This window comes from Poromitra crassiceps (assembly GCF_964638095.1).
Source record: "Poromitra crassiceps genome assembly, chromosome: 10".
In the NCBI taxonomy this organism is placed as follows: Eukaryota; Metazoa; Chordata; class Actinopteri; order Beryciformes; family Melamphaidae; genus Poromitra; species Poromitra crassiceps.
This window is the reverse complement of record NC_139631.1, coordinates 24,023,947-24,038,608: the sequence shown is the minus strand read 5'-3', so window position 1 is coordinate 24,038,608 and position 14,662 is coordinate 24,023,947. Positions and strand designations below refer to the sequence as shown.

At 43.4% G+C, this 14,662-nt stretch overlaps 1 protein-coding gene across 1 annotated transcript in view; it reads right to left on the bottom strand.

Annotated features, from left to right (window-relative positions):
* mfsd3 (major facilitator superfamily domain containing 3) overlaps positions 1-14,451 on the bottom strand; it is a 28,450-nt gene extending 13,999 nt beyond the window's left edge. Inside the window, exons 1-3 of the mRNA XM_083644764.1 lie at positions 14,399-14,451; positions 13,089-13,909; positions 3,363-3,510 (exon numbers count right to left, since the gene is read on the bottom strand). Coding sequence (XP_083500890.1) covers positions 3,363-3,510; positions 13,089-13,788 — 848 coding nt within the window. The 5' untranslated portion in view covers positions 13,789-13,909; positions 14,399-14,451. The remainder of the gene's footprint in view (positions 1-3,362; positions 3,511-13,088; positions 13,910-14,398) is intronic.
* Between the last annotated feature and the right edge of the window lie 211 nt (positions 14,452-14,662).

Below are 14,662 nucleotides of genomic sequence, written 5' to 3'. Positions count from 1 at the left end.
CGGGAAGGCTGGACATACTGCAGGTACTCACGTTCCGTGCTGCTGTTGACATGGACATTGTTCACACCCTCGAGAGGTCTCTCTACATCAGCGCTGAACGCAACCATCTGGACTGCTTCTGCCTGCTGCTCCAAGCCGCTGGCGTTGTGACCCGTGACGTGGCTTCTCACCTGCTGGATAAGGTGCTGCATAACAGGTGCGATGCGGCCTTTGTCCAGCTACTCTTGGACCACGGCGCCGACCCGGCCCTGGTGATCAGGGAACAGGCACAGCTGGAGGTGAGGGCGGATCCCAAGGCGCTCAGGGTCTTTCTGGAGGCCAAGAGATGTCCTGCCAGTCTGGACCACATCTGTCGGATCCGGATTCGCCAAGCGCTGGGCACACATCGCTTGAACCAAATCCACTCCCTCCCACTAACACAAGTGATGAAGGACTTCCTGCTCCACCAAAACTGACTTGAAGAACTTGAAGAAACTGACTTGAAGTTTATGTATTTTCATTTCCTAGATTTAGTTCTTCAGTGACTGTGTTTCAACCAAATCCAGAACCAGAAATTAAATAAATACCATCAGCATACACACCACCTGTATCCAATCCTACTGCTATAATTGGAGAGCTGTGTGTCCATGTGCTCGGTTAATTGTCTTCAGAGTCCCCACACCAGAATTTAGCACGCAAAAATTCGAATTATCTTAATATGTTGTGAGGTTCAGTTTAGGGATGGGCATCGAATTTCGAATTTTCGAATAATCGTTGTTATTATCAAGGTCGACTTTTATTATTGAAATTCGAAATTCGATTTTTTTTTTTTTTTTTAGTGAAATGTTGCATTGTCTCCCCTGATTCTAAGTATAGTCAAATCGCTTGGTTTGAGCAAGTAAAACAATTTTTATAAGCATTTTAAGCAAGGTTTATGGAAAAATGAATGGCGGATGAAATCCCATGAAGAGGGAGAGGGGGTGACTTTGGCACCCCTTTGGCACTCAGACCTGAGCCTACTAAATATTTAATGAACCACTCATGATTGTCAAAACTGTTTTTTATTTTCGAAAATGTCAATGGCTGAGTTTCCCAACAAAGAAGCTTCTTAAGAGTTAAGAAGCTTCTTAAGGAGTTAAGAAGGCTCCAAAGAAGTGTTTCCCAAACGCCTTCTTAACAGTCGAGAAAAATAAAAAAAATAGAAGGCTCTTAAGAAGCATCTTAACTGGAGCGGCTCACTTGATGGCACTCTGAGCCCAGCAGTGGGCCACGACTCAGTGGTTGAGAAACACTGTTAACACCTAATCATGGTCATGTTAAACTTTATTAAACATTATTTATTTCAGACATGGACTGCAGTTCAAATTGCTTTATATACACAGCATACAACAAAACAGAGAAACACTACAGAATTTAAGCGACCTTGGGTTCTGTGAAAGGTGCTATATAAATCCACAACATTATAAAAGGAATCCATTCTGATTAGAGAAATATAGCCTACGGTAAAACATTTAAAACACAAGTAACCATACATACAGGGGAGATTTTCAAGTGTTCCCCAATTTTAAACACTAAAGGGTGCATGAAAGAAAGGAAAAAGGGAAAAACACAAGAGGAACAGTGGACACAAGTATCTCCTTTTGCCTGACGCGGCTGGATCTGCCAGTGTTTTGTCATTAAGAAGGTGTTAAGAAGGCTCCAGACCCTTCTTACAAAACCTTCTTAACGAAAGATCATCTTAGCGCTAAGAAGCTTTTGGGAAACGCAGCCTTCTTAACGGAGGATAATTGGAAGATAATTTTAGGCTAAGAAGCAATCGGGAAACGCGTTGGCTTCGTTGGCTTCTTACGGGAGCCTTAAGAAGGGTCAAAGAAGCTTCTTAGCGCTAAGAAGCTTTTGGGAAACGCATGCCTTCGTAAAGAAGCAATTGGGAAACGCGTTTGCTTCTTAAGGGGGCCTTAAGAAGGGTTGAATTAGCTTCTTAGCGCAAAGAAGCTTTTGGGAAACCCAGCCAATGTCATGTAACATGTTCTTTACTTCAGTGGTGCAATGCTTGTTTGAGCTAAAAATCCACAGCAGAAGCTTTTTATATTAATTAATAAAGCCGTAGACTTAGAATCAGGGGAGACAATGCAACATTTCACTCACAAAAAAAAAAAAAAAAAAATTAAAAAAAATTACATTTTTAATTTTTTTTACATTTTTATTTTTATTTTCGAATTTCGAATTAAATTCGAATTTGGCCAGCGAATTTCGAATAGTGTTTTTGCTAGAAATGCCCATCCCTAGTTCAGTTAGCTTTGCGCAGAAACAGCCGGTATAAATACTTTTTACTTGATTACATTTCAGAGTCTGTAATTTTTTACTTTTACTTTTGAGTAAACAAGTTGAATCAGTACTTCTACTTTTACCAGTCTTTTTTTTACACAAGTAACTGTACTTCTACTTAAGTAAAGAATGTGTGTACTTTTCCCATCTCTGACTATATGACAACTCAATGCAAAAATGTGAACTGGATGAAATGCAAAAATGTGGTGTTTTTCACCCCCTCATTTTTAAGCAGTGCAGCCGCTTATAAGTGACTCATCTTTCCGTCCATCCATCCGTTGTAGCACGGGACGTAGCACGGGACGTAGCACGGGACGTAGTACGGGACGTAGCACGGGTTTGAGCTGAGATTTCTGTAGCCTGTAGCCTAAGCTGCTCCCCCGGCCCAATGCTCCACATTGGCATGGGAGAAAAGAATAATAATTAAAAAAAATGAATAATAAATAAATGAATGAATGAATAAATAAATAAATAATTAAAAAAAATATAAGCATAAGCAATCGACAACCTATGTTGCGGGCCGCAGCCCCATCTTCTGTGTGGACAGTACTGAACTCATCTGAGACCTCGAGAGCGCCCGTGCGGCAGCCACCTTATCAACGGGTACGGCAGCCCCGTCGGACAAAAAGGCACCATTTTCTTAAATATATGCGCAGACCCACGCATCAAAGGATAAATCAGCCACAATAAATATTTATCATATCCAAACAGGTGGGGGCGATCTGTGACAATATACATACACACACACACACACACACACACACACACACACACACACACACACACACACACACACGCCTGAAATCAATTGGGTCTCCTTGCTTAGCCTCAACAGATGGCATCGAGTGTATAAACCTGCACCGCTGACTTCAGAACCTGGGTGTGATTTGTATTTTCACACTGGCGTTTTCTTGAACCTTCAGGGCATCAAGCTCCCATTTGTTTCTGACCCTGCTGCCTTCCCAGGTGTCTCACAAGCATTCAGTCACAAACGACTGTTGACCAACGATGATGATGATGATGCTGGTGATGATGATGATGACGATGAAGGTTACCTGAACTGAGCGAGCAGCAGGCCTCCCAGGGAGGAGCCACAGATGGAGAAGCCCATGGCGATGACACCGTTCCAGAAGCCCAGCTCCCTGGCCGTCATGTGGTGGTCCAGCAGGAAGAGGGGGAACATGGTCACCGCCCCCTGCTCACCTACACACACAGCGAGAGGAGAGGGAGGTGGAGGGAGGAGGAGGAGCAGGAGAGAAAGGACAATGAGAGATAAAAAGAGGAGAAGAGGGAAGGAATTGCCCTGTTAAGATATTTCAATTTTTCTGCAGATTTAAACACATTTAAGACTTTTTAAGACCATTACGAATGCAATATAATACCTATTTCATGCCCATACTGGCAAAAAACATTAGCTAGAACATTTTAGCAATGTCCAAATCAGGGAACATGGTTTGAAACAGCTCACCTATGTCTTCATTACCGTTATGATTGATGTTTAGCTACTGTGTGTAAAGTCCAGAAACATCACAACACACTAGCTGGGTGTGCTCAGATCAATTCTGACCGGGCTGCACAGTTTGCATTAGTGATTATTGGTTCCATTTTGGTTTGGTTTTGTAGTTTCCTTCAGAGTGTGATCAATTTGAAAAGAAATCCCCCAAACATATTTAAAAGTGAGACTGAATTTAATGCATCTTTATCAAAGTAACGTTAACTTCATAATCCAATACAATTTTAAGACCTGTCAAAATTGTATTTAAGACATTTTAAGGCCTCAAATTCAGATGCTTGATTTTTAGACTTTTTAAGGACGCGTGGAAGCCCCGAATGTAGGTAAAACGCTAAAGGCGGTATCAGACACTGTGGAGAAAAATATACCAACATTCAAGATAGACCAAAGATTTACCAAGGTAGGCTATGTCTCTCTGACTAAGCATTACTATTCTTCACAGGAAGAGTACAGAGAAAACACAGGCCAATTGCAATCACTGTCAACTGCCATGATTGTGTTGTATCAAACTGTTTGCAAGACGAGCCAACGTGGTTTTCCAGAGATGACGACTGCAGAATCAAATAGAGCATACCTAGGCCAATTCCTGGAAAGTGTCAATAATAGATGCCTGACAAGAAAAGGAATACCCTCAGTCACTTCGTCAAACGGGGGCGTAGCACTTTTCCTAAAGCACGAGAAGGAAAACGCAACAAAAACGGCGAGAAACTTGGGAAGATGAAACGGGGCCTCACAAAGACCTCTCAGTCAAATGAAAAGTTTCTGTCAGACGGCCAGACTTCCTGTGTGGCGTCGAGCATGCGGGTAGTAATGTTCTATCAAATGCTACAGTCAAATATTCAGTGGCGCTGACTATACGCCGTTATTATATTAATGGAGACTGACTTCACAAAGGAAGCGGGAGACCACAGAGCTGTGTGAGTGACAGCTCGGCTCCCAGACTGCTGTCAAAGACGACGCAACACAACCAACTATTCACTCACTCACTCACTCAGCCAGGAGCAGGAGGAGACAAACAAGAGTAGAGAAAGAGGCAGGAAAGACAGACATAGATGAAACAGACACTGAAATGGGGGGGGGGCACAAAACACAAAAGAGAAAAAAAAACAGAGGAAGCTGCGAAGCTCCCAGTGATGGGGGAGTGCAGAAGCAGAACGCGAGTGTCACCGCTCTGACGATTGTCTGTGTAGGAACCACCTCTCTCACTTCCCTCTGTCACTCTTTCTTCACTGTCGGCAGGTTAAACCATGGGAAATACACCCGGCAACGGTTCAATTCAGTTTGGCTGTAAAGGTTCATTTAGCCTCAGTGGTAGCCAACCAGAAGTGCCTGTACAGCAGTGACTTTTCCAAACTGTGGACCTGCCTGTCTGGAAAACTGATGTGTCTGTTGCTATGCCATGCTGCCCTGATATATATATATAAATGATAATCATGATTATCATGCTGTCGTGCTCGCCCTGTTCCTCAGACACTACGCATGCACGTGCTCGCCCGCTTAACTGGCATGTGCGAATGCCGGCCCCCTTATTATAGTAGTGAGATTACCCTTAGATTTTGAAACATCATACATTTTTATTGAACTTAAAAATATATATATAATAATAATCTTAGAGCTGTCATCTTCTGTTCTCGACTCGAGCTGAAACTACACGCACCAAAGCTTTGGAGGAGGGGCAGAGCGCACCACTGCGAGGGAACGGGGTGCGCTGCATTTACAACACAAGACAAAACAAGAGCAACATCGCTAAACAGAATGTGGCAGGTTTTATCACAGTTTTATCTCGATTTTCTTGTTTTCATGATTGTGGGAAGCCAAAATCTTGATCATGATTAGTATTTGATTAATTGTGCAGCCCTAATGTGTGTCCTCGAAATCAAACCATAATTGTACATTTGAAGCTGTTTGTATTTATCTTCAGCACTTATAGGTCTACCGAGTTAAAGGCTACGTGAACAAACAATAAAACCGAATTCTACCGGTGTATTATACATGTAGGGCCTACTGTACAACAGGACAGAGTGCTAATTTTACTATAGAGTAATAAAGGCAATATATAGGCTAGACAGGTATGTACATGTTACTCTCTAATTGGATGTGAAAGTCGTGTGGGGTTAGCCCTGACTTAACGGTCAGTGCAGAGCTGTTTGGACGGTGCTGTGTAGCCATACTATAGACAGTCAGAAAGAAGAAAGTCAACCTTGGCGGCAGCAGTACACACTGATGCCTGGGTTGTTTACCCAATAGTTCTGTGCTCGTGCGCCTCTGCCTTGCCTGTTGTTCTGCTCAGAGCTCAGAGCTCTCACAGTCCTGCCATCAGCTAATTATTTCCTTTAAGAGGGGGGTTGGAGTGGGGGGCTGTGGGGGGGGGGGCGTGCAGACAAACACAACAAGGCTGATTATGCCTTTCTATAAATATTCTCAAAGCAACAATTGTCCATTTCAGCAGGGATTTCATTAGACATCCACAAAGATTAAACAAGCAGAGCGGAGGGGAAGAAGGGGTAGAACAAGAGGGGGGGCGGGGGGCAAGAAGGGGTAGAACAAGAGGGGGGCGGGGGGGCAAGAGAAAGTCAGAGATGGAGAGAAGACATGAGACAGTAATAAGTGGGAAAAAGGGACAAGGGGGGGCAATTAGAAAAAGGGAGATAAAGAGCGGGGAAAGAGAGATGTAATGCACAGAACCAACGAGTTCCACATGATGGGAGAGAACGAAGAGCAGCCAGGGATGAAGACAGCTACAGAGGAGGAGAGGAGGCAGATGAACAGAGACAAAGAGGAGTTCATTGTTTTTATGTAACCTAAATGTCAGCATCATTTTACTTGAAAAGACAAAAAAAACAACAGTATATCTACCAAGGGTATACCATTTACTAGGGGTGGGGGGGGGGGGGGGTCCAAATATCGCAATGTTTTGTGGGCAATATATCGTATCGTATCGAATGCCAAGTATCGTGATATTTTATTATACAAAATGTCAAGTGCATGCAACATTTATGACAGGCTTTTATGACAGTGTTGGTCAGTCTGTCTGCTTGACAGTCCCATTTTACTGCAATAAAAATGATTGAAGTGAGATGAACAGACTGGAAACTGTATCTCATTAGATAAAACAGATGTTGACGTTTTTTTCCTTTGGGGACATCATTTGCAGTTGAAAAAAGGTAATAAATCACAGTATATCGCAATATCGCAATACTCAATATATCACAATATCGCAATACTCAATATATCGCAATACTAGCATATCACAACACTATCGTACCGATAATACCGATAACATCGTATCGTGAGGCATCTGGTGATTCCCACCCACCCCCACCATTTACTATGCCATTTGACAAACATATCTACTGTTTGAAATATACAGTACTGTACATTTAAAAATGTTACACATAAAAGCTTTAGTCCAGCCGTCTAAGGACCAACTCCTATGACAAGACAGAGAAAGAGGAAGATTATGTCAGAGTGTGTGTGTGTGTGTGTGTGTGTGTGGGGGGGGGGGGGGGGGGTTGGCTAGGCAGTGCAGAGAGGGCTCAGGGCAGGATGAGGGTGAGAGGTCGATGAGGACAGTGGGGTCACATCCCGATGTCCATGCTGCGGCTCAGACAAAAGGGCTGGAGAATCAGGGGAGATCACCGAGGACACACAGTCACAGCAATATCACTCCCCCGGCCAAGGCCATGGTGGACAAAGACAGCTTCACACACACACAGCCCATGCTTGAGTGAATATAGAACCACTACCACGCACATGCATACATGCACATACACACACACACACACACGCGCACACATGCACGCACGCGCACCTTTCAACTCCTCACACTCCCTGAGGACACAACAGTAAACAGAGCCATGACCACACACCTTCAATGCACACTTTCATAATACCCCCTATGCATATTTGCCTATTGACACACACACCACTATACGAGTCCCTGAAGGACCACACAGATGTCAAGGAGTTCTCTTTGGCCCTCAGGGCCAAAGACCATGGGAACCTTCTCTCTAGAACTAGACAGAAACAAGAACAGCTATCTGTACAACTCCACCCAGCCCTGCTAGGTTACTAGGTTTGGTTGTGTTTGTTGTTTGTGTTTGTCTTCTGACAGATAATACAAAATCAATAGCCATTGAAAGGACGGGCTATGTCAGAGCTGATGCATTGTTCTCATCAACAGAAAGTGTCAACTAATAGCACTGTGTGACCAAATACTCTTGAAAGAATGTTATACAACAATAAAAAGTCACATTGTGCAGGGCCTTGGTTGTGTTACATCAGAACAAAAAATGTGGTAATCCACCTTTTAAAAAGGCAATCTGGGCTACAGAAGCCAGAGTACATATATGGGGCTGCACAGTATCGCTGGTTAGTAGTCAAACCAAGTGATGATGGCCATGCAAGACTGTGGAGTTGAATTTGCTGAGGTCAGGCCTTTATTCTGAGTTTCTGACAAATTAAACATCTAGAATAAATGAGACGACATGAATGAGCGCATACACTGTTTTCCCCCCCTATTTCTCATGCCTGTATGTACCAAGGTCTCTGCATGGATAGATCGTTTTTTTTCTAATGCTCTCTCTCTCTCTCAAGGCACCATGTGGTGGCTGTTCATTAATTCATCCCCCCCTTCAGCCTCCCTCCCTGCAGTCCTCCTCATTCCCCCTGGAAAATAGTGCCCCCCCCAACCCCCACCCCCGCAAGTTCCCCTCTTCTCTCTCATCCACCCTCTTCCACACCAAACCCCCATATCTCTCGGAAACAATTTCGCTGCCTGGACTACGGCTCTCACGTCATCATTGGGACAGGAGGACAGGACACATTCAAACTGTCCCTCTTCTCTCTATCCATCCGACCATCTCTCCGTACACCTGGTCACTTCCCGGAGGAGGCCATCGTCAGGGTGCCCCCCCTCCTCCGTGGCGGGCCCTCCCATCTCTGGCTGTCATTCACATCTCATGTCGGTCATACAGGGCTACTGGCCCCCCACCTCTGGAAAGCCCCAGCCCCTACGTCCCCATCACACGGCTGCAGCACTTAGCCTAGGGCTGCTCAGTTAATTGTGTAGAATCATGTGTCACCATTTTAATTTCTAAAATTAATAATCAGAGAATATTGGGAGTACAGTATCTGCAATGCATTTCATTTCCATTAGAATGTCGACTGTAGTTGAAAGTAGCCACGATGTTGATAAAAGATGACAAAGCTGCAGTGACATTATTTTTTTCCCTTTAAATTGACACATCATGTCTGTGTGGATGTAACAACAATGCACTTTCAACAACAAAAGGTCACATAATGGTGATTAAAAAGGATAAGACGCTTACCTCACGATATGATTTAATACACAATATGGGGTTCACGATTTAATACAGCCACGATACGATATAATAAATAAAAGTTAGATGACAACTAAGTACTGCAGAATTTTGTATTTTTCTTTCTTTTGTGATTTAAAAATGTCCTTACAAAGTGCAAATAATATAATTTGGATAGAGAGCTTGTGAAATTGTGATTGAATTTGAGAAACTAATGCTTCCCTCCCTCCCTCCTTCCTTTTCTGCATCCCTGCCTGCAGTCTACCCAGACAGTTCTCCCATCATGCCTCTGGCCTCGGATGGCACACAGGTCACAGTTCAGACAAAGAGCGTGGAAGGAAAGAGTCGACACTAGGGATGTCACGATACTAGAATTTCTACTTTGATACCGATACCCAGGAAAATATTGATACTCGATACAATTTTCGATACAATTTTCGATACAGCGGAGGGGGGGATGACAACACATCTAGACTAGAGGCATAAAAAATAAACGAAGACAGATGGACGGACAGACGTACGTGCAATTCTCCATAATCTAGGCCCGATAAAACTCATTAAAAACTTTGCACTTACACAGCAGATTACCCCTGCTCTAGTCATCAGCCTATCAGAACACTTTGAGCTTGTTGAAGCAACAGATAACCACCAATGATAGGGAGTGGGAAATCAGTAGTATGTTTGATTTATCATTAAGAGAAAGCACTACTGATATCCATAATGTTGCAAATGAGTATTGTATCCGTTTCAAATTTTTAGTATTGATTTTTATCGATCGATACTATCGATACATTTGACATCGCTAGTCGACGCTCTGTTGCATTTTTGGAAACAGCCGCTAGAGGCGCTACGGTAGCGCCAAAGCAGTGCCGCCGACATCTTGGCCCTAAAATCAGCCTTGCATCAACAACAGCAGCAGCACAATGCAGACAGAGAGGACACCATGACCAGGAAGGAAAATAGAAAAATAAGCTGTTTGTCAATTTACTGCAGAAACTCTGACAGTAAACATGCCATTCATCGTTTCCCCAAAGACCCTGGAAGGGTCACTAAAAGATTACTTCTAAAGGACGAAAGGATCACTAAACTTTTCTATCCAGGTTCAGTCTCTCCAGGCCTATTAATCTATCTGCTACATTTTTAAATGACTTTACATTTACTTGAATGTTTGTTATGGGTAGATTTATACATGGTTGCAAATTCTACATTGACATTTTTGTTTTTTATTCTAGAAATGGTCTGGATATACTGTTGTAGTCAGTGATTTTTTTTTTACAGCAAAATATGTGTAATGCAGTTTATTGGACACTTGGAGCTAAACTTTCATCAATAAATAATAAATAAATAAATGTTTTCTTTCCAATTAGTGAATTTAATTTGTAAATCTGAACCCATGATTTCAAAGTGCTGTATTTGTTATTTAATAAATGAAATTGAGAACGACAAATAATATGTTTAACATGTTTCTACTTTGATTCATAGATTGAATAAGTAAATAGTTAGAATAGTATGCATATTTATAATATTTCTTCATTATTCAACTGGCAGAGGTACTTTCTATCACACTTTGTATGCGGGATGTTTCACTGGATGCTGTTTTTCCCATAGACAGACATGTTTCACTTAAGGGCCAAAATGGCGGAGGCGTAGCTCTCCTGCTGCACGCTGATGTTGCAATGGAACGATCAATTGAGTGTAATTTCTTATCAATGTACGTTCAATCTTTGGTTCAGACACAAGGATCACTCTGATTGGCTGCTGGGCTGGACACAGCGCAAACTCAAAGAGTTCATTAGGAGTGAACGCAAGAGAGGGGTATGTGTGCTAGTGTGCTTGTGTGTATGAGGGGGGTTCAGACAGGCAGATCACCAGTCTCGCACAAACATACCCACACACCCCTTGAACAAAAGCAATACTGTCTCAAATACGCAATTATGCTGGCACATCTAGGCCTAATCTAAAATGTTGCACAAGCTTCTTTTTTTGCCAAAGGTGGCAAATATTCTGCCTACTGTATTACACCAGGCAGTAGAGATGTCACAATTATAGTGACCAAAATTATCACTATTAATGTCGGCGCATCCCTAGTACTAACAAATGACAGTGCCATTGATAAATCTACAGCTAAATCATAACAATGAAAACATGAAGAGTGATTATGACTGTAATCATGAGGGTGGGGGGTGAGGGGGTTGAGAGAGAGTATTAGGGGGGAGCCCCCTAGACAGATTAGGGGGTCCAGCCAGTCTTGATGTTTGGTCTAGCAGTGTCGTCTGCTGGAGCTCATCCGATTACTAAGCCACCCTTAACTCTCTCTCAATAACACATACTACTAAGTACAAAGGCATATACATTCAAACACATACAGGGACTATGCAAATGTAAAGGGACTGAATACATTCCCACCCACCCACTTACATACAGTACACACAAACATGATGTGGCGTCTTCATTTCAGTTTCCAAACGCCATAGACACAAAGACACTCTAATCCTTACGTAATCCCCTTCTGCTACCAAACACCTGGCCATACCAACTCTCTCTCTCCCACACAGATGCTCCACTGTTCCAAAACTACTTCAGAATTATGCTTACTAAAAGGGAGTATCTCATTCAAATGCAAACTTTCTAAACGAACTTGATTGATATTCAAAATAACTATTCTTCTTCAAGTTCACAAGGCTTATAAGCAGATATTCGTGACACTAAAACAATTGTGTTAACTTGAGCTGAACTTGTCCTATTTACAAAGACAACCTTCTGTGAGTTACAGACTGTCCAATAAATGCCTACTGATCATTACCTCTGTCACTCCTTCAGCAGACTCAGGCGTCACCACAGCCATCATTGACATGCCAACAGAGACATCTAGTGGTGAAATATGGGTCCAACGTCTGTCCAAAAAGGCAAGAACTAAGAACTACAGTGTGGTTGAGTTCCAGATGGACAGACTACACACAAACTAGAGACAAGTTTACAATGGAACACAATAAACCATTTCAGGGCAACTACTGCAGGAGTGTTGTGTTGAGATAATACCAAATGCTATTTGGCTTTCCCTAGCTTTCCAACATCTGAAAGTTGGTCCCCGGGCGCTGGAAATAAAAAGTGACCACTGCTCCTGGCCTGACCCTGGAGGAAAGGACAAGCCTGGATGGGTCAAATGCAGAGGACATATTTCACCGGCCACCGTCAGCATGAGTGTGTGTTGTGGCCGCATGCATGTGTTGCAGTGTTCGTGTGACAATAAAGACGGGCTTCCGTCTGAAATCGTGTTTTTTTTTTTTTTAGCTTCAAGTTTGTATGTTTTTTGTCTACTCTATACATATAGGCCTAACTCACTAATCCAAAAGAGTAGTTTGAATCAGTCTGTGCTGTACACACACACACACACACACACACACACACACACACACACACACACAAAATCGGGAATAAGTTCACACAGATGATCATTGTTAATAAGATTAGGCCTAGGTAGTAGAAATGTAAAGGTAAGCATTTAGGCCTAATTGATGACAGTCTCCAGTATTTGAGTATTTATGTCAATGAGGGTAATCCTCCATTCTGTAATAGGGTTCCCAGTTCCCACACTTGAACATCAAATTAAAGGACTTTTCAATGACTTTCAGTGTCTTTCTCAAAATTGCCATGATTTGGTCTCAGCTTTCCCCCTGAAGTCCTGGTGAGATCCATAATTTTAAAACGAATGAACTCCCCAACACAGGTTTTGTATGCAAAGTACTGATCGTAGGATGGAAAGGAGCTGAGACATACCGATATATATTATTTTCATTAAAAAATCAAGTAATTTTAAGGCCAACCAATCATTTTCAAAAGCTTTTATGCTTTACTGTATTTTTCTGAAATCCACAAACATTCTAATATTTTCAAGGAATGTGGCAGCCCTGATTATAATCATGCGTTTGCCCATTAGTCAGACTCACCCAATTTGTATGTGAGCACATACAAGATGATCCAAGGGGTGCCGGGCACTGCCAGCAGTTTCCTCCACACCCTCCATGGCCTCATAACTTCTGCTCCCTGCCCTCCCTTCCTGCTCCCATCTGCCTGCTGGCCCCTCAGATTCTCATCATCCAGCACAGGGGCTCCCCACACAAACAGAGCCACGCCTGCATACACAAACGTCAGCAGTATAAACATCCAGCTCCATCCGGCCACGTCGATCACAGCTAGTAGCCCGCCTCCGGCGAACACTGACCCAGCTTTATAGCCCACTACCTGAGCTGTGTTCCCCAGGCCCAGCTCCCCACGACCCTTCAGTAATGCAACTGCTGCCCCATCTACAGCAATATCCTGGACTGAGGCCAGGGAGTTCATGGCCAACAGGGTCGCTCCTACTCCCCAGATATGAGGCTCTGGGGCCAGGGCAGCACTGGAGACGCATGTCAGCGCCAGCCCAGACACGGTCGCCACCAGCCAGCGACGCTTGGTGCCGATCCGGTCCACCAAAGGCGCCCAGAGCACCTTGAGAACCCAGGGGAAGTAGAGGATCTTGGTCAAGCCAATGCGGGTGAGAGAGTGGCCAGCTCCGCGCAGGTAGACAGGGAGCAGGGAGGACTGGAGACCGTAGGGGATGCCCTGGACAAAGTACAGCAGGCCCAGGAAGACTAGTTTGTCATTCATGGTCTACCTCAAAAGTGACCCACTGACAGGCTGCGGTGGTCCATTGGTGAGGTCATTGTGACTATTCTGATTATGGGGGGGCAAGTCAAATGGACCCGTTGGTCAGGATGAACTGAGTGACCTGAAATGAAAAAGGGAGAAATACAGTAGGGTTCAGGCGTGTTGATTGTACTGTTCTCTCTGTGTTAAACCTGGCTAGATGTGAACGTGTTGCTAAAGATACACATTCACAGTCTGTGTTAAAGTAGCCTTTGAGGAGAGGCATCTAATGCTGCTGTAGGCTAACATTACTTCACTAACCAGCTCATTACGTTAGCTTTTTGTATAGAAACATGGTAGGCTATACAGTTGTGCAGTGGTGACCACATACATGTGTTTTCATCATTTTATATTTTCCAAAACACAAGCCGCATCGTTGGCATTTTCCTGACAGCTATTAATAACTGGCTGTCACATTAACTGGCTAGCTAACCTAGCTAACATTACCTTACTGTCAAGCTGAAATCAATGCACGAATAGCTAACGGAATTACATAACTTGTCGACATTAATTGGGGCTATGCTGTAACAGTGCACAAACAGCCCCAGATAAGATAAATGTTGACACATACTTAAAAGGTAGAATTAGTTAGCGTGATGCTAGCTAACCGGAGGTGCTCCGCTTGTTTATAGTGGGGTGGACTCTGTGTTGGGTTGCCAAGTTCTGCAATAACAACCCCCCTTAGAGTGGATGCTCAAATCGGCTACCGGTACAGTAAGTAAGATTTACTTTTGTTTCACGTTCATCAAGGTGTTGGCCTAGCACCTGCTTCATTATTCTAAATTTCTTGTGAAATTGTGATATATTACTCCACATTTAATGTGATATATTACGC